At 39.6% G+C, this 19,480-nt stretch overlaps 1 protein-coding gene across 2 annotated transcripts in view; it reads left to right on the top strand.

The window, feature by feature from the left end:
- Nucleotides 1–15,751, top strand: part of MAN1A2 (mannosidase alpha class 1A member 2) — a 138,373-nt gene extending 122,622 nt beyond the window's left edge. Inside the window, exons 12-14 of one of the 2 annotated variants that reach the window (XR_004169200.2) lie at nt 7,980–8,095; nt 11,112–11,619; nt 14,291–15,751. Coding sequence is in view for 1 of the 2 variants with exons in the window: in XM_031610253.2 (XP_031466113.1) it covers nt 7,980–8,095; nt 11,112–11,244 (249 nt within the window). In the remaining variant the exon portion in view is untranslated. Of the gene's footprint in view, nt 1–7,979; nt 8,096–11,111; nt 13,723–14,290 lie in introns of those variants that run through there. The other variant, XM_031610253.2, reaches the window with a different exon arrangement.
- Nucleotides 15,752–19,480: the final 3,729 nt, after the last annotated feature.

Below are 19,480 nucleotides of genomic sequence, written 5' to 3'. Positions count from 1 at the left end.
ATGGTATTTAGCTTGGCTCATATATATGCTTTTCTCAATGTAGTTGTAATAATGTAGAAGAATCTTAGTATTTTAAGATAGCGCCTTAGTCTTGGTTAGGTTCTGCCTTGTAGACTGTTTGGTTATAACCAGCATCATATTATTCTGCACAGAGGTTCCATGTACGTCACATTTTTATTCTAAAATTCATTGCCACTATCTCTAAAATATAAGTCATATCAGCACCAACATTAAGTCATATCTTCCCTGCTGCCCCCGCTATAAATGTGTCTAATATGACAAAGAAATGGATTTAGTAACCTATCCCTTGTCAGTGTGTATGCAACAAATGCCTGCTGATCTAACACCAGCTCTTGTCAGAAGCTCTGGCTCTGTGATCCAGGATGAGATTATGACCTTTGTAGTAAGTTAAAGAATAAACAAATACAAAATTTTTCAAGACAGGATCTGTCTTTATAGGACAGCGCAGAGCTTTTTTTTTTTTTTTTTTTTTTTACATTTTCTCCATCTTGCTCTCATATTTTTGTTCCTACTAATGCTTTCAAACAAAACCCTTCCTCTTCCTGTCTCCAGATTTCTGTATATGCAGGGTAGGATTTTATTTTATCTTAAGGCATCTGCATTGAAGTTGTGTAAATCAAGTACCCCATGTGTATATCTTCCTCTATCCTTGTAGAGTGCCTTTTTCTGCTTACTTCCTCAGTAGTTTCTTTATCCGATATAACCGTAGAATGTTTTTGAACTCTTCGTAAATGTTTTTGTCTAGTTCTCCCTCCCACAATTAGTTTTTCCTTCCTTCACCATCATACTAACAGAGGAGCTTGGAAAGTTTTCTGCTCCCAGGGCTTTCTGTTCCCTGCATAGAGATAATAAGTTCTTGTGTTTACTCCTCACACCTACTCACTGCTTTCTTTGCTTCCATGCCACACACAGTTCTGGCTGTGCTTGCTCCTCCATTTGTAAATAAGCTAGTATAATACACAGAGCGGTTAGCTTGCTGCTTTTGTCTGACACAGCATTTATTCACTTAGAATCATAGTATCATAGAATCACAAGGTTGGAAACAACCTGTAAGATCATCTAGTCCAACTGTCTTCTCATTGCCATTGCTACCGCAAACTAAACCATATCTTGTAGCTCCTCATCCAGGCACCTCTTGAACACTGCCAGGGACAGCAATTCCACCACCGCAGGCCATTCCAGTGACTGACCACTCTCTGAGACAAAAAGTTTTTCCTCATGTCCAACCTAAACCTCTGGTACAACTTGTGGCCATTTCCTCGGGTCCTGTTTGTTGCCTGGGAGAAGAGGCTAAACCCCTCTTCACCACAACCTTCCCTCAGGAAGTGCAATGAGGTCTCCCCTGAGCCTCCTCTTCTCCAGACTAAGCAATCCCAGCTCCCTCAGCCGCTTCTCATAAGATTTGTGCTCCAGACTCCTCACCAGTTTCATTGCCCTTCTCTGGACATGCTCCAGGGCCTCAATGTCTTTCCTGTAGTGAGGGGCCCAAAACTGAACACAATACTCGAGGTGTGGCCTCACCAGTGCTGAGTACAGGGGGATGATTACCTCCCTGCTCCTGCTGGCCATTTCTATTTCTAATGCAGGCCAGGATGCTGTTGGCCCTATTGGCCACTTGGACACACTGTTGGCTCATGTTCAGCCAAGCATCAACCAGCACCCCCAGGTCCCTTTCCTCTTCACAGTCATCCAGCCACTTGTCCCCAAGCCTATAGCGCTGCATGGGTTGTTGTGGCCAAAGTGCAGGACCTGACACTTGGCCTTGTTGAACCTCATCCCATTCACCTCAGTCCAGTGATCCAGCTTATCTAGATCCCTCTGAAGGGCCTCCCTACCCTCAGGCAGATCCACACCACCTCCCAACTTGGTGTCATCTGCAAACTTATTGAGGGTACACTCAATGCCCTCATCTAGGTCATTAATAAAGATATTAAACAAGATAGGCCCCAGTACCAACCCCTGGAGGACACCACTTGAAACAGGTCGCCAGCTGGACTTCACTTCATTAACCACCACCCGTTGGGAACGGTCCTCTAGCCAGTTCCTTACTACTTTTCTGTTGCCTTTTGACCACTGAATATATTTTGAAATTTGTATTATATTGTTCTCATAGCAATTTTTTTTTTTTCTCATGAGAATTTTAGTAGGTGCTTTGCACTTCAGGGGAAAACAACAGAATTCTAGGGGTCAGGAGGGTCCTCTGGAGATCTCCTATTCCATCCTACCTGCTAAGGCAGGTTCCCTAGAGTAGATAACACAGGAAAGCACCAAGATGGGTTTGGAATGTCTCCAAAGAAGGAGGCTCCACAATTTCTTTGGATAGCCTGTTCCAGTGCTCTGTGACCCTCAAAGTAAAGAAGTTTTTCTTCATTTTCAGATGATGACACTTTCTATGTGCCAATCTGTGCTCCTTGTCCTGTTGCTGAGTGCTGTTGAAATGAATTTGACCATACTCACTTGATTCCCATCCATTAGATATTTATAAACAATGATGAAATCCCTTCCCAGTCTCCTCCAGGCTGAACAGTCGCAGGTCTCTCAGCCTTTCCTTATAAAAAAAAAGACACACCCTTAATTGTCTTGGTGGCCCTCTACTGGACTATTTCCAATAGTTCCCTGTCTTTCTTGAACTGTGAAGACCAGATCTGGGCACAGTGCTCCAAATGTGGCCTCACCAGAGCAGAGTAGTGAAAAAGGATCAACCTCGTCAACCTGCTGGTCATGCTCTTCTTAATGGACCCCAGGACACCATTTGCCTTCTTGGCCACGAGGGTACACTGCTGGCTCATGGCCAACCTGTTGTCCACCGCGACACCCAAGTCCTTGTCTGCAGAGCTCAAAATGAATTTTGTTTCAGAATGTGAAACTGTCCTTTTTTTTTCCTTTTTTTGTTCTATTCAACCTAATGTTTGTTGACTGAGTTCTTGGTGGTCTCCTTTACTTGCTTCCTTGAATTGTTGAATACCTGCCTGTCCTCAGAAGGACTGATAGAACTGGGATCTAGTCTAGAGGCAACTACAATTCTAGTTCCAAAAAAAACCTTGATCCTGTCACAGGCCCTGAAATTTCACATGGCCTCATTTTTGAGCCCAGGGATACGTATTTGGCTCGAGTACAGTATTGCATATTTTTCTGTTCTGCTATTGATTTGAATGAGTGGAAAATCTAATTCCTCTGGTAGTTTGTTGCATTATTTAATTATTTATGCTGTTAAAAAGATATGCTTTATTTCCCATTTGAATTTTTCTAGTTCTAGATGTCAATCATTGAACTTTCCTATGACTCCCTGTAGCATATAAAAATGTGTTTTATTGCCCGTAGTTTCTTTCCAGTTTTCACAGATTATAATAAGCCTACTACTGGATTGTCTTAAGGAATTGTACTTTCTCCCACTGTAAAGCATTTTCTCCAAATGCCTGCACCCACCTCAGATGTTCATCCTGCTTTTTAAAAAATGAAATCTGAAATGGTGTATTCCAGTTGTTGTCTTTACCTACAGCCCTATGTAAAATTAAAACTACATGCCTGCTTCTGTTTGCTACCCCTGTGTGTGTACCTATCTCAACATCCTAGGAGGAACTCATACTAACTTGTCTCTAGTGGCCACTGGATTCTTTTAAGTGTCTACTTTCCAGACTAATCTGGTTCTGTACTCCCAGTCTTTATTTCTAGGTCTAGGATTTTGTATCTGGCCATACAAAACTCATTTTGTTAGGACTCTAGTTTCCCCCAGATTACACTGACTGCTGTTATTCACATATATATCATATTTGCCAGCAGCAGCTATGCAGTGATTTAGTGAAAATTAAGGTGTGACCCCTTGTTGAATCTGTGTGAAAAGTAACCTATCCAGTGACGGGTCCACATTTCCAGTTCACTGTTAAATTACTGTTGGTCGGTTTTTAGTATTATGATAATATAATGATATTGGTAAGGTATAGAGCTATTTTCTTCTTATCATTATGTGTTATGATACCATGTCAATTGCTTCAAAAATGTTTCTTATACCTTTGCAGTTTCCTTTTTACTACTTTTTTACTACTTTACTACTTTGATTTCATTCTTTGAAGTCTACAAGTTTGCTGAGAATTATGGTTTCTGTAAAAACCATACTTACCAGCATCAGTTGTCCTCTTGTTCTTTCATATGCATTTATTTGTGTTTCCAAAATTGTTTGGAACTTTAGATCTGCCATCCTGTATTTATCCAGTCAGCTTGCCATTGCCTCTGAATAATAGCATTCCTTTGATACTCTGCCAGTCTTCTAGGAATACCGTGTGGTCTAAGGTGCAGTAAAAATTAGCATCATTTTGTTAAGTGTATGGGAACCATACACTTGGCCTGAACCAGTGATTGGTCCTTATTAGGGCCTTGCTTCTCACAAATGAAGAGGACCCCAAGCAATCAGACCCCTATGGCCCTGACAGTGTTGGAAAAGAGAATTCTAAAAAATCTGAACTAGAGGCTCTGGTAGAACTGGACCCTCTAGAAATTCAGCAAGTAGTCACTAAAAAAAAAAAAAGAAAACCAAAGAAAATCCAAGAAAGACCTAAGGAGGTACCACCCAAAGAGTAGCTTCCTCCTCAGTCTATGATGCATGTTACTGTGTGCCCATGTATGGCCACTGAATTGGTGGACTTGGACCAGTGATTCCAGCAAAGGCCTATGGAAAGTATCCTGGCCTAGCTGTTAAGACTATGGGATATGGGAGCCAAAAGTGTCATGATAAATGAGAAATTTCAAACTGGCCTCTATCATGACACAGCCAGCACTGATGCAAAGGCTATATACCACTGTCATAAACAGTGAGGAAAATCATTCCTTAATTCAGTGGATTATGGTAGCCTGTCAACTCATGTGGCCTAATAAACCAGATACACCCACCCATAGTGGTTTATGGAATTCTATGGAAGAGCTCCAGAACTGCATCTGGGAGCAAGGTAGGGGGGAAGCCACCTGTGAGGACACTTCCTTCTCTTCTTGGTCAAATTCACAGTGGGGATGAGAGACTTAATTCTATGCAAGCTCCTTCCCATCACTATGGGACTCTTGTAGTGATCTTAAATCCTTTGGTGGCCTCCAAGGCCATAATTCAACAGACCACTCAATAAGTGGCCAACCTTGGAGAAACTGAGTTCCTAAGATCAAGGTGCAATATTTGAGCAGTGCAGAAAAAATATTGATAAATACAGGCATTTCCAGTATCAACTGCAGCAGAACAACTACAAGAATTTTGGGGCATCCTGGGCTATTGCAGGACCTTTATATCCCACCTTGCACACGTCCTGAGGCCTCTGTATTGACTAAGAAAGACCAATCATGGGATTGAAGACGGATGGAACAAAGTGCTCTCCAGCAAGCCAAATTAGCTGTCAAACAAGCACAGGCATTTTGTGTATTTGATCTCACCCTATCTGCTGAATTAGATTTACACATAAACTGGGAAGAGTTTGGTTGGGGTTTGTGGCAGCATCAGGGTTCTATCCTGCACCCCGATTGGTTTCTGATGTCAGCTTTGGCATGGTGCAGAAGAAAGGTATAGCTTGATTATAACCCAGGAACTGAGTGACTGTGCATTGTACATCTGCACAGATAGATGGGCAGTCTTCCAAGGACTTACACTTTGGATTGCTCAGTGAGCCACTCAGGATCGGAATATCCATATCCAACCAATCTGAGGCAGAGACATGTGGTTTGATATCCAGAATGTGGCAGCAAACAGTATACACCCATGCAATGACCAGGGAATGGTGGAGTCAATACGTTAGCTCAGATAAGGTGGCTAGGTCTGCCAGCAGGTAATATTGCCCTGTCGCTACATAAGAAGTTACGATCTACTGGACAGGAGACAATGTGGGAAGCAGTAAAAGCATGGTGGTTGCCCATTTGAATGTCAGATATTGTCCAGGCATGTCAAGAATGAGAAGCATACTCCAGGGTGCAACTGAGACCTTTGCTAGAAACAACACTGCATCACACCGAAGGGCATCATCCCCATCCTCCCATGCTCCCAGGTCCTTTCCAGCAGGGCTGCACTCAATCCTTTCATCCTCCAGCTTGTATTGGTATTGCGTGTTGCCTTGACCCAGATGCAAGACCTTGACTTTGGGTTTACTGAAAATTGTGAGGTTCTCCTGGGCAAGGTTCTCCTGCCTGAGCACAGTTTGATGATGGCAGAATGGTAGTTGTCCAAACATTCTCCATAGCTTGTCACATTCCAGAGCAGAGACAAGAGTGTGTTCAGCACTATTATTAAAAAAAATAGTTGCAAGAGGATGCCGGTTATTTCCTACATAGAAACCCAAAGTGCTTTAGTTTAAGTGTCATGTTTATTTGTATGACACTTGCCTAGTGGCTTGTAGTCTTGCAAGGAGGAATGAGGAAGTAGTTCTGTAAAGAACACGTGCATTATTTCTTCTGAAGTCAAGAAATTCATTTTTTCCTTTTTTCTTTTTTTCCCCTTCCTTTGGCTACCATGCAGTAGCAAGCATCACTTGTGGTGTGTAAGAACATGCAAAGAGATTGTCATGAGTTTGATACTCTTGGATTAGACATACAATTTTATCTCCATACTGTAGAAAGAACTTGGTCAACCTATATCTTAAAATGTGAATAGTCTCAGTATAGTCCTGGATTGCAACAGTAACCAGATCAGAACAGAATTCATACAGATACTTTCTTCTTACATGCTCAAACCCCAACAAAAAAGGAAATGTTTCCATCCAAAACTACAGGAAGCTTCACTTACAATAAGGAAATATATCATGAATTACACTTGCCAAGAAACAAAGGAAATCCAGGCCTAGAGCTGTGTGGAGAGAAGCTTCATGCAAACTAATGGGCCAAGTCTTAGATTACTCAAGTACAGGTAGCTGTGTACAGTAGTTGGTAATGACAGATAGCCTAAGCCAAGGAGTTTTCTTCATCACTCTACCTTTTCTGTCCCCACATGAATCTGTTAAGAGAGCAGCTGTCTGCTGAGGACACACCACCAAAACAGGGGGGAGGCAGAAACAATCTGTGAATCATTTCATTGTCATAGCTTTGGGGCTGATTTTAGTGGCTGATATCCTGGCATGCTGTAAGATTATGTTTGTCAGCCAAATGATGAGTGTAAGGATTCTGCACTACTGATGCATTCTTCTCAGTTCTCCTCTTCCAGCGTGATTTTTGCTGTACTGTGTTGGAGCTGATTAACAAGGTGGTTTGTGAATCCAGAATCCATTGGCCCCTCTCTGCCTGAAATGCTGATTGGTTTAAAGTTGATGCTTTAAACATAAAGAACTGCTTTGAAGTCTGGCACACAAGCTGACTTGAGTTTCAACTGTATAAGGGACAAAGAGAGAAGCACTTATAGGAGATGGAATTGTGTGGAGAAAGAAGTAGCTGGAAGAGTGTATAAGATGAAATCAGTGTTTCCCTGAATATTAGTACTGTATTAGTACCCTACCTTCAGAAAGTCTCTATGACTAGTTATAAGTCACAGTTCTGTAACTCTTCAAACTCTTCCAGCTGCAAAATCCAGGAGTGTTTGTCATCTTCCCATAGCCCACGTTACCTTAATTGAGTGATGAATGTTCTACACAATGTTACTTACAAGCAGCTATGCCAGCTTAAAGCTAAAGTCTGCTGAGGCTGTGTCCTCCCATCAATATCAGTGAACAGTGAGTACCTAGGAAATTCTTCCCCAGAATACCTTTTTCTAGCTTCTAGTGGTTTGCCAAATGTCTTTAGTAGCCTTGGAAGGATTTTACTTTTGTATGTGTTCAGTCCTCATTTATTTACTTCTTTTCCCATTCCACAATGTCATCTGACAAGACTAAATTATGCAGAGTGGAAAGAATTTCCTCCTTTGTTGATCAATCCTGTTGTTTTGTTATTTTGGTGTTTTCAAATTTTATTTTACAATTGAATTGCCTTTTTTTTTTTTTTTTTTTTTTTTACCTCCCCTTTTGCAGGCAATTGACAAGTATTGCCGAGTTAGTGGTGGCTTCTCTGGCGTCAAGGATGTCTACTCATCATCTCCTACATATGACGACGTACAGCAGAGCTTTTTCCTTGCTGAAACGTTGAAGTAAGCTGTTTTCACTCTTGCATGTTCCTGTAAAAGCTAGCGTGTAGTTCTACAAAAATATGTTGACTAAACAAATAATCTCTTGTCATTTCCAGGGTGGTTTGGTCTTTCTTTTTTTTTTCCCAGCTTTCAGGTCCAAGGTCAGCCTATTTTCCCACAAGAAAATAGAAATAGATTTTCTAATACAACAAGCTTATGCTGAGGGAGTGTTCATTTTTAAGACTTCAATTTGATTTCTGGCATCACAATAAGGGAAAGGTATCTCCTTTTTAGAAAACACTCTTTGCAAAATACATTTTTTAGATGCGGTGACAAATTTTATAAAAGTGTGTGCTATATATACTCTGCTATTGTAGAACCTGTTTCTCCTGTATGTGCCACTGCAAAGGAGTAAATTTGAAAAAACGTCCTCTGTGCCCTTGAATTATTTTTCTGTATTTCTCCTACAGCATGCCTTTCTAGAATGTTTTTTGTTGGAAGCAAGAGTATCAGGCATATTTTATAGTCTTTTATGTACTTCTGATTTTAGAATATTTAAAACATTTTTTGAATTCAGACGAGTCAGCAGAACATCTTCAGTCCGTTATGCAGAACCTCATGCACTCTATTGTATAGTTAGTTCAAGGTAAAGTGTCCAAAGTTTCTTTTTAATAACAAAAAAAAAAAAGTTATTCTGTACTATGCTAGAATATTCAACAACCTTTAATTTATGGAGTTGTTGCTTACAATAAGATATTTATATAAAGTTAAGAATATGTAAAGGAGACTATTATTAAGAGATCGCTTTTTAGGCCTGAGCCAGCTTATCATTGCTACTCATCTCTTCCATTATGATGCAAACTTGCTGTCAAGAGCACTCTTTTGTCTCACAGTTGTGATCACACTGGGGTTTCACCCATAAAGCAGTGTTTCCAGGGTGTGATTATTTCTTGACAGTCATATCAGTGAACTTGGTAATGCACTTCTAGCATTGAAATCTACCAGTGTTTAATGTAGGGTATCTTCCTGAAATCATGTGAATTGTCTACTTTTGGAAAAAAAATGCCTGAGCTGGCTATTATTCCCTGCTCCTTTTTCACTCCTGCATAACAGTTTGCAGAACACTGGTTATTTCCATGGACAGAAATCGTTTGGCAGTGTGAATGTGAATGAGGCCAGAGGTGCTATTAGAAGACTGTTGTCTCTGCTTATGTATCCATGCCAACATGTGATGGAAGGGATAGTACATATGTAATTGCAAAAACCTGTCAGCAGTGAGGACTCATTCAGGTGGCCTTTCTGTCTTTACAACTCAGTGATATGAAGAACAAAAACAAAAATTGTAATAATGTGTCAGCCTAGTATGGCTTGTAGGTTTTTCAGAGTGAAATGGTTATTTTTTGCTATTAAAAATTGTAATAATTTTTGTTATTTTACAGTATTTACTAGGTTTTAGTGACAGTTTCTGGCTGAGAAGATTTGTTTGAGCTCAAAATGCGTAGGGAAAAAATAGATCCTGACAATGGCAGAGCTGATGCCTACTTAAGACACCATGACATGTCTCATTTGTGTGAAAGGACTCCAAGTTCATCACATCTGAGAGAAGGATATGGCCATTGTGTCCTGCAGTTGAATAATCCCTACCAGACTCCTCTCAATGGTCACAATACTTTGTTTCCCTTTATTATCATTACAAAAAGAAAGCGAGCCACTGCTGTCTCTTCTGTCATCTTTGTTAATTATATTTCATTTACTCCTTTGAGTTAATTTTCTGCAGCCTAAAAGCTATACTCCCAAAGAGAAAGGCAACATTTCAAACACGTCCTGCTAGTTACACAGGGCTTCTTGAGGAGCTGATTCTGTGTCATCCATCTACCTATAAAAGCCAAATCAGAGAGAGAATGAAGTCTGCTCCTATGGGATTTCTGTGGTGACAGGACTGACCTTTGAAATATTGTCAGAATCCTGTCGAGATCTTACATCAAAAGGAGATCTGAAAATTCACTGATGTGTCACTCAGTAACTGGATGTTCTGAAGGACAAGCAGTGACATTTGACTGTAGACAGTGGAAATATGAGCATCTGATTTATAGCGAATACAAAACAATGTGTTCACATTCTGGGTTTGACAGAGCCTACTGATGGGAGTGACAACTCTTCCTTGTCCCGTGTTGCAAGACCTGACATTGGCTGAATAGCAGGAAATCAGGCTGAAACAGAAGTTGAGAGATCCTATATAGTGATGTTAAGCTTAGCTCGCATGTACACAATCAGGTTTTCTGGAAGAAGGGAACTGCCTTTGGAATTATAGCATTTGAGTTTGAAAGACTTTACAAAGATCTCTGCTGCCAGTGTCCTCGTACAATAATAGCATAATCACATTCAAAATTGTGTATTAAGAGAAGAGGAAGCAAGAGATAATCTTTACACATATGTCCAGAAATGTAACATCATTACATGCTTTGTTTGTACTGTGTTGCTTTTTAGTATACAACATTTATGAATCCTCTCTGCAAGCATATTGGCACATTTCCTCCTGCCAGAAGCTGATGATGACTGCCCCACATGGTGATGACAAATCAAATATCTGGCATGGTTTAGTGGCTTCTTCTGTGCTTCCTCTAAATATTTGATTTGAATGGAATAGTCATTTCCAAGTGGGTTTGCTCCATTGAAACCAATTTTTTGCCTACTTCTGCTCTGCTCCCCAGCCTCCAAAATCCTTGTGCTTGATGTCTTGATGTTTGTATTATATGATAAGCCTTGGAAAAGAGTCTTGAAAAACAGAAGTTACTTGGAAAAATTAAAATGCTGTCTTTGTAACAAATTTTTCATTGCAGGACTTGACTGTGATAAATATGACTCTTCAGATCATTATAATGGGGGAAGTTGTATGAGTGCTATAAAAAGATTGAAAGCAAATAACTTGTTTATGGCTTTAGCTGTTGAGTGGTGGGGCATGCAGCTGCTATGGTGCCCCAGTGTCTGTTGCTCGACTTTAATACCTACCATTTTTCTTCTCTGTATTGATATCTAGGTATTTGTATCTGCTTTTCTCCAACGATGACCTTCTCCCATTAGACAACTGGGTTTTTAACACAGAAGCTCATCCCCTGCCTGTTTTACATTTAGCAAACACCACACTTTCAGGAAATCCTGCTTATCGATAAAATCAGCTCTAAGAAGAGGAAGAGAAACTTTTCAGCTGTTTTGTTTACAACTGAGACTTTAAGCAGGAGAGGAAATGGACACTTGAGAAATCTTGACTTCTGAGTCAAGTACAGGCGTGAGAAACAAAGCTCTTCAACATATAGATGAGTAAAACTGAAACAAAGTTCTGTTTTATATATGACCAAAACACAGGTATGGTATTTGCAGGACAGAGACTTCAAGTGCTTTGAACCCTAGCAAGAAATGGAATCTACTGTTTAAAGTAAATGCAGCAGCATGAGGAAGAAGAGGCTTTCCTGTTTAGGGACAGGAACTTGCAGCTGCTGCTGTTGGCTGTTCTAAGGCACAGCGTACCAGTCATCTCTTCAGATCGGGTGGGTTCCAAATACTTTGATTTTTTTTCTTTTTATTTTTGTTTGATGATGGCATGAACAAAGCAACAACAAAAAGCAACATCACTGCACCAGCAGCAGCAGGATTTGAATTTTTTTGTGTACCTGTCTGACATTTCTAAGGAACATCAGTTTGCCCAGACTGGCAGCCATTCTTGGGGACTTCAAACTATTAAAACTAAACTATAAAAACTATTACTTTCTCATTTTCCCTTTTCAAAGCAGTGTTGAAAGTTCTGTGTTGTATGGTCACACTCAAAAAAGCAATGAATAAGCATTTGGTTTGTAGTTTGCTGTCAACAACAAAGGCTTAGCTCATTTTGCAATTTGTGGTTAGAGTGTGGAGCATAACATCGGGTGGGATAAGAGACTAAGCGTTCTTTCTTTGTAAATCCATCACGTGGAAAGTCCACATTCTCTTGTTTTTCTTGTTTCTTCTAGTCAAATTTGCAGAGATAAAAACTTGAGAAAAACAGTCTCATAATTTATATAGCAAGGCATAGGATACGACATTTAAAAATGCTCCCCTTCAGCTAAGCAGCAGGAGTTTGTTGTTTTACGTTTTTCCACACAATATGGATTTTTCCTAAAAATTAATTTCACTCTTTATTTCTGCGTATGACAGAAGCCAAAAACTGCCTTTGATTTAGTCTAGAAAACTCCTTTCCGTTTGGGTGACCTGCAACGGTGCAAAGCCAACATGATTGTCTTTGAAAACAGCATAACATCTCTTACACATGAGTGGAAAAAGAAACTGCAGATTCTCTTCAATTAGTTGATAAGAAATGAGATGCAGTTTCCTTTTTTTTTTTTTTCCTCAAGTACTCGAAGGCTGGAGTAGTTCAAATACATTGAAATTGGGCTTGACAGTATCAGTTGAGCCTGAGTCTTCATAGTTTTTGCTAAATTTATCCTTTTCAAGTATTTCTTCATTGATCGATATTTTTTTTAGTGTTTCAGAATCCTTACATAATTATTTTTACTCCCCTTTATATCTCTCACATCTTTTTGCCACATTTCCAGCATTTGTGCTGGAAAAGAGCAGTGAGGTGCTTTGTTCCCTCCTAATTTGTGCATGGGTTGAATCTTTCAAAAATTCTGATTGTCTTTTCAAACTCAAGTGAGTGAAAGAATTGTCTTTAGTGAACTACAGCAGTGCAGCACCATGTCTAAAGGGACTGAGTATCCTCTCCCTCTCAAGAATGTTTATATATGAAATTTCATATATAAAAACCTTCTCCCAATATCACATTATAATTTTTCTGACCATACATTGAAGTAGGATTTCCCATAGTGTTTTTCCTCACTTCTCTTCGACAGTAATTTATGCATAGCATTTTTTCCTAGGTCATGTGAGTATTTCTATCAGACTCCGTCCTCCAGACTGTCACTTCAGTTTAAGAGGAGGAAGACATAGACCTTAGAAAACAATCTGATCTCAACATTTTTGCCTTCGTACCAATTAGTTAGTTATTGTAATTTGCAGCAGTATCTTAAAAATAATTTGAGAGCTGATAAAGTAATTGATGTAGTAAATAATACTGATTCAAGCAATTGTTAAGTGAGAAGTATCTTAGTAAATGGTTTCTTCTTATTGGTCGCACATGAATTAATTTGTCCTAAATCTCTTAGGTACCAAGGAGAAATAGGAAAGATGGATTCCTTTATCTTTGTTGTTTTTGATTTTTCTTTCTTTTTTTTTTTTTTTAAAGAGTGAGAGAAAAGGCACTTTCCATCCTAGGCTGTCATCATACACTTCCTGGTAAATGCAGATGTAGAATGGCTGCCAGTCTGTTCAGAGACAAAATTCTGTCAGAGTCCCAGAAACAGCAAATTTCTTACCATTATTGGACGCTCTGCCACACCCCTCATGTGAACACACCCCTCATGTGAAGAGTTGTTATTCAAATTCCTCCATGAATCCCAGTGTGTTAATTCACTGCCACAAGAATGCTTGAATTGAGGACCTAAGCCATTTCATGTTATGGGATGGTATTTTTCTCAAAGCAAATGTACAGTACTGCTATTTCTTCTTTGTGTAGACAAACAGCAGGTACCAAATAAAGGATATTTGTTTCTCATTTTCCAGTTAGCCCAAAGTTTGTCAGTTTCTACGCCAACACTCTTTAAAAGGCAAATTTTCCTTTTCCTACAGAAGCTACAGATCTCCATAGTCTATTCAAAGTAATGTGTTTTATGGACTTACTGCTGTATCACTCATAACTCTCTCCATCTTGAGATTATCTAGAGCAAGCCGAAAGTTTGGAGGATTTTCAGTGAGGCATGTTTAGGCACTAAGCATGGATATGGAAACTTCTCTCTAAGCGACATGCCTTTAGTCAGAGTCCTTCACAAAGAAGTAGGTTTTGATCTGCATAATGGAGTTATGTGTGGCCCACAGTTCAGACTCTGGGTTTTCCCTCACAGTTTTCCCTCTGGGTATATAAGGTACAGGTAGAGTATTACCACTTCCATTCTGTTGCTGCTGTCCTACATACTTTCATGGAGGTAGAGTATAAATTTAAGCACAAAATGACTTTCTAGTCCTAGTTGTTTCTGAGTCTTGCACTGTATTCTCTAACAAAACAGTTCTCATTTTCTTTAGGTAGATGTCCCATTTTAGCAATTTCTGCAATGCCTTCTCCTCTTACAGGATGAAGTAAAGGACAGAAAATCATGTACATTTTTGGCACACTGGATTTGGGCAAGAGCCTGGAAACCCCAGAATTGTCCTGTTTGCATGCAGTCAAAACAAGGATGCTGAGTTCTTTTCTGAATCCAAGACACAAACTTGCCTATTGGTCAGGATCTGCTAGCAGTACATTTTTTTCTAACAATTTACAGCCTGACAGAAGCCAAATTTATGCACTGGCCACTGTGGAGCTTTGTGTGTCCTGCAGTCCAGAAGTGAATGTCTTAGCCTTGTCCTATAAGAATAAAACCTTTGAGTGATATACTGGGTGTTCATTTTGCTGCACAATGTGGTCCTTAAAATGGAATGCTTAAAAAGAACATGCAATATTCTGAGTAACCTGGAGTAAGGAGAAAAGCAGATAGTGTAATTCCCTGTGGCATTCACGCCTTTGAAGCTTCTTAACCTCCTACTCCAGATTTGCAAATGACCGTCTTTTACCTTTCAGTCACTGAGATATTCTCACCTGGAGCTCTATGAGATTTGAATGTCCAGTATCTGGAGTTTTGAAAAGTGAAAGCAATTACATGCTCCCTATAATACCACCCTGTAAGATTAAAAGTATATGTTTCATTGATTTATAACTAAGCTGTATCGGACTGTCCTCAATGATACTCTCTTCTGTCCCTGAGGAAATGTATGATATTACAAACCTTCATAATGTGACTCTTCCTTGTTTGAATGGAGAAGTAAATAATAGCATTAACATTGAAAGGATCAACAGTGTAATCTAGCACCCACAGAAAATGACGAGGCAGCTTGCATCTCAGGGCTGTAGTAACAGGCTTTTGGCAAATTGTGCCTGTTACATACATTACTAAATAGTCCATGTTTTTAAGGGGACAAATTACAAAGAGGCTTCTTGTTACCAGAGAAAAATGCAAGCAAGCTCTTGGTCCACATTGTAGTTCAGAGATCTGTTTAGCCTAAGCCTTCCCTCTTTTGCTCCTTGAATTCTGAGAAAGTCTTCTGACTCAAGGGCTTGGGTTGCCATACAAAGAGGAAGCCAAAGCTCTGTTGCAAGTTCTGTGCATACAGCTGTAGCAGAGATGATCAACACTAGCTGCTTCGGCTGTCTGCCCATTCTAACAAACTGCTCTGTAATTGCCTGGAAAAGTTGAGAATCACCGAAATCGAAAGAGAGAGCCTGGCTCATTACGGTGAATTGTTGCCTTTAATCCTAATTGCTTGGTGGAAGTTGGTTTTGCATTCTGCCTTTATTCTTGCTTTGTTTGACAGATTACTTTTCCTCCAAAATAACAAAAGGGCAAGAGTCTTTCTTTTCATGTGGAAACCTTCTGGCTGCCTCTGACCTGGAATCCTGCATATGTACTTTTTACAGATTAAAAATAATATTGTATATAAAAAAAAAAACGAAAAAAAGATTGAATAAAGAATGTCTTTAAGTGAAAAAGTTGGTCTTGTGTCCTTTGCCTCCACTAGCAACCTCCTGTAGCACTGGACTGTGAAACTCATCCTGTTTCACAAGCTTGTTGGTGTAGCTTTTCATTCCCCTGCAGTTCTTCTGGGGACTTTGTCACCTCGAGCATGTATCAAAACCTACTACTGCAAAATTAAACCTTGCTACCCCTTCCTTTTAACAGGTGTTTCTCAAAATATAACCAAACCTACAACGTTTTGAGTCTACTTCTGTGTGCCACTGTGAAAGCCACCAAATCTCACAAAACTTTGAGCTTCCTACCATTTTGTTGCATTTAGATCACTAAAATATTCAAGATCCTTAGTGATCACGTCAAAGGACACAGGCAGATGAGTAGTGACACTAAATAATCTGTATTTGGTTGAAAACCTTGTTTTTCATAACAAATAGCCAGTGAATCAGCAATTGTCCGTTTGTCCTTACGTTTAAAGGAAGGTCGTAATTGTATGAATGTTGTTTGTGGGGAAATGGGTATGAAGGAAATCTGCTCCAAGTGGCTGATTTCCCCCTGTACCTTTTAATTCACCGGAATTGCCTGTGAATAACCAAATTTGCTTTCTGATTCACGTTAACTGTAGATAATCCCTGCTGTCTGATGTCACCCATACTGCTCATATGCAGTACCTTGTTTTCACGGTGTGCCATGACTGCCATCCTGTGCATCTTGTTCAGTGCTACATACCTAGTACAACACCTTCACAAGGTGCTTCTGACTCAAGATACATAGACCTCCTTCACTACTGTGTCAAGTTATTTCCAAAGCACCATAATTCAGTCTGTGGCACACAGTCTGAGCCACCAAGCCCTAACTTTGCCACTTTCTTTAGTAGCAACAAGCTCTCTAGCTGTTCTGATACCACTTATGAAAATACTAGGGCTTTTTTACTGTACTTGTGGCTCTTCTAACAGGATCCTGTCCTCTGTGGTTGCACTATGTTGCCTCTGCCACTTCAGTAGCAAAGCGCTTTATCCCTTTGCTTCTGCCTCTTCTGAAACACTGTCTTTGCACCTCCTTTATCCTCAAAGCAAACTTCTGTCTTCCATTTCTCCTTTGGCTCTCTGCCAGGATATCACCCTACCCTCTTCCTTGCAGTCTGCAGTGCTCCCTCCTGGAAACCACATGCCTTGCCTTTCCTATGCTTATTAATTAGCCGTACTTTAAAATCCTGAAATTAATACATAATGGGTTATTTTTAGCCTTCATCTTGGAGCTCTGGGAGTTCAGTTCTCTCAGTGCAAAGCCATACGTGCTGTGTGCCCTGGAAAAGAAAGGTGCTCTTAGTGCCTGTTCGCATGTGAGATGTTTGATGTTGAAGGTTTGCAGTGGTGTGCTTTGCTTTTTTTTTAAATTGAAGAACAAGTCTTTTTTGACAAAAACATTCGAGGCTGAGCAAACTCTCATGTGAAAGGGTTTGAGGAGAGCATTTGTTCATACAACCAAACTCCTCACAAGTAAGAATTTGGGGAAGAAATTGGGGAGGAAGAAGAAAAGCACCACGTGTTATTGTGTAACAACAGTTTCACTGTTTTCTTTCTTGTATGGTTTCCATTGTACGAGTAGCTACAAGCAACAGGCATGTCTGTTAGGATGCAAACCAGAAAGAATGACTTGTTGCCTAACTAAGATAATGGTGTAAGGTGTTGAAATTGGGATCATTTTGATGTTCCATGTGAATGACGTTACTTTTTGTACTGTATAGTACAAAAGAGGACATCCCTAAATAATTTATTCCAAAAGGTAGTGCTGCATGCCCATTTCTTCACTAATCCATGTTGAAACTTCAGGAAGCAAATCAGGAAAACGTCCTAGAGAAGATGTGTGAGATAGATGCAGCTGGCTGCTACACCCTGTACAACTATGTTTCAGGAGGTGAGGTATAGGAAGACTTTGTGTGGATTTGCTCATACAGACAAATAGACCCATTCCTACCTGGCATCTAGATTATCCCTGGCATTCTTGTCTCCCTCTGAAGAGATTCTGTTTTAACTGTCTGAAGCTACAGAACATATTTGGAGAAAGAAAATAAAATTCAATGAAGATGTAGAATTTGGGGATATCAAAGACAAAAGTTTTCAGATTAAGCAGATAGAACTTTTTACAAGATAAATTGCTTTCCAGGTAAAGAACGTATGGTACATCTCATATGTATCTTCAGTAATGTATGCAATACTGCATCTTGATGAACCTGAGTATGACTTTGAACATTAGAGCTACCCAGTGAAAAAGAAACTGGATAACAAAGATATAACGAAGTATAAAGTAGAGAAGGAAACTTCTAGATGTATTAGTGAATTTATCTAAATGCTGGTCTTGGGATAAATCTTGTATAATGACAATAATTTGTTAACGGTAGAAGAAAATTAGGTATAATTATCAATAAAGAAAATGAAGAATCAGATATTCTTAAGGCCTAGAGTAGCTGAGGATTGGGGAAATTCAAAAAGTCAAATGCAAACTTATTCTTCCATGATCTTCAAAGAAAGCTTTTTGCTGTAGTTTGGGATGTTGTTAATCTAATGTCATTAATGGTGAGAAAGTTCTGAATATACATTCAGCTATAATTCTGATCATCAGTGCAAGATGAAACAAAGCAAGTGAAAATAAAAGAATGGCTTTGTTGGGTCAAACCTGAGGTCTGCCTGACATCTTGTCTGGACACTAAGAGCAAATTCCTAGGGAAGAGCAGGAAACAGTATGGATTGACACCTCACCAATGTACCCTAAAATGATCTGCAACTCCCTGAGCCAGAGGTGGCGTCTTTGTATTTATTAGCTCCTGATGTTGGGGTGAGTTTATTCATAGGAGTTAGCCCAGTTCCGTATTGAATTCATGGAAATTGTTAGAGCGTGGAGCAAGCTCTGCTGAAGATCCTCACCTATGTAAAGCTGGTATGCATCAAAGGCGTATTTCTGATGAAATGTAAAAAGTATCACTATTGTACAAAAGCTGATGAACATCTGAGGTACAGTGTATTGTTCTGACTGTTCACATTTAAAAGTGCCTGTCTCTGTGGAACAGGGACATGATAGGAGTACTTAGGAGTTTGTATCAAGAGAGGTGAGAAGAGTTTAAGATGACAGAATGGAAATAACTGCTGTCCACAGCACATTGCATTGGTGATCATTTTGTGGGGAGTGGGGAGGAAGGAGCATGGAAAAAAACAAGCCCACAAATTGATACATGGAGTATCTGAATGAACTAGAAAATTGGAAAAGATTTCTGATTACATCCTAGAATTAGAAAACTTGTTTATCTACTGAAGAAAAGGATTGTGCAGTGTGCTTGCCTGCAATTTCAGGGACCTGAGACAAGGGTATATGAGGTCTCTAACTGTCCTACATTCTAAGGTCCTTTGGGAGCTTTGTATCCAGGGCTCAATTTATAGAAGCCCTTTCCTTTGTATTGTCATCTGTTTCCAGTTCTGTACAAGTGTGAAATGCCATTAGATTAGAAAAGCTGCCTTTCTTTTCTAGAAGGGTGGCAGTAATTTGTTCACATTTGCTGTGTTTGGATAATTATGAATAGAAAATCTCCAAAATACTTGCTACAAAGTTTTCTAATGTGGCTGTCCATTAAGTTTTCACTGCTGGATTTACCATCAGTAAAGGTTTGCAAAGTATTGAAACACAAGACACCTATCTCTTTTATGTAAAGATTTGTTGTCAAACAAGGAACAAGGACTATGGTGCTAAATAGAAAAGAGTGGCA

The sequence above is a fragment of the Phasianus colchicus genome, chromosome 1 (genome assembly GCF_987193195.1).
Source record: "Phasianus colchicus chromosome 1, bPhaCol1.hap1.1, whole genome shotgun sequence".
NCBI classification, from domain to species: Eukaryota; Metazoa; Chordata; class Aves; order Galliformes; family Phasianidae; genus Phasianus; species Phasianus colchicus.
Note: the sequence above shows the minus strand (reverse complement) of the source record. Positions and strands in the feature narration are given on the sequence as shown.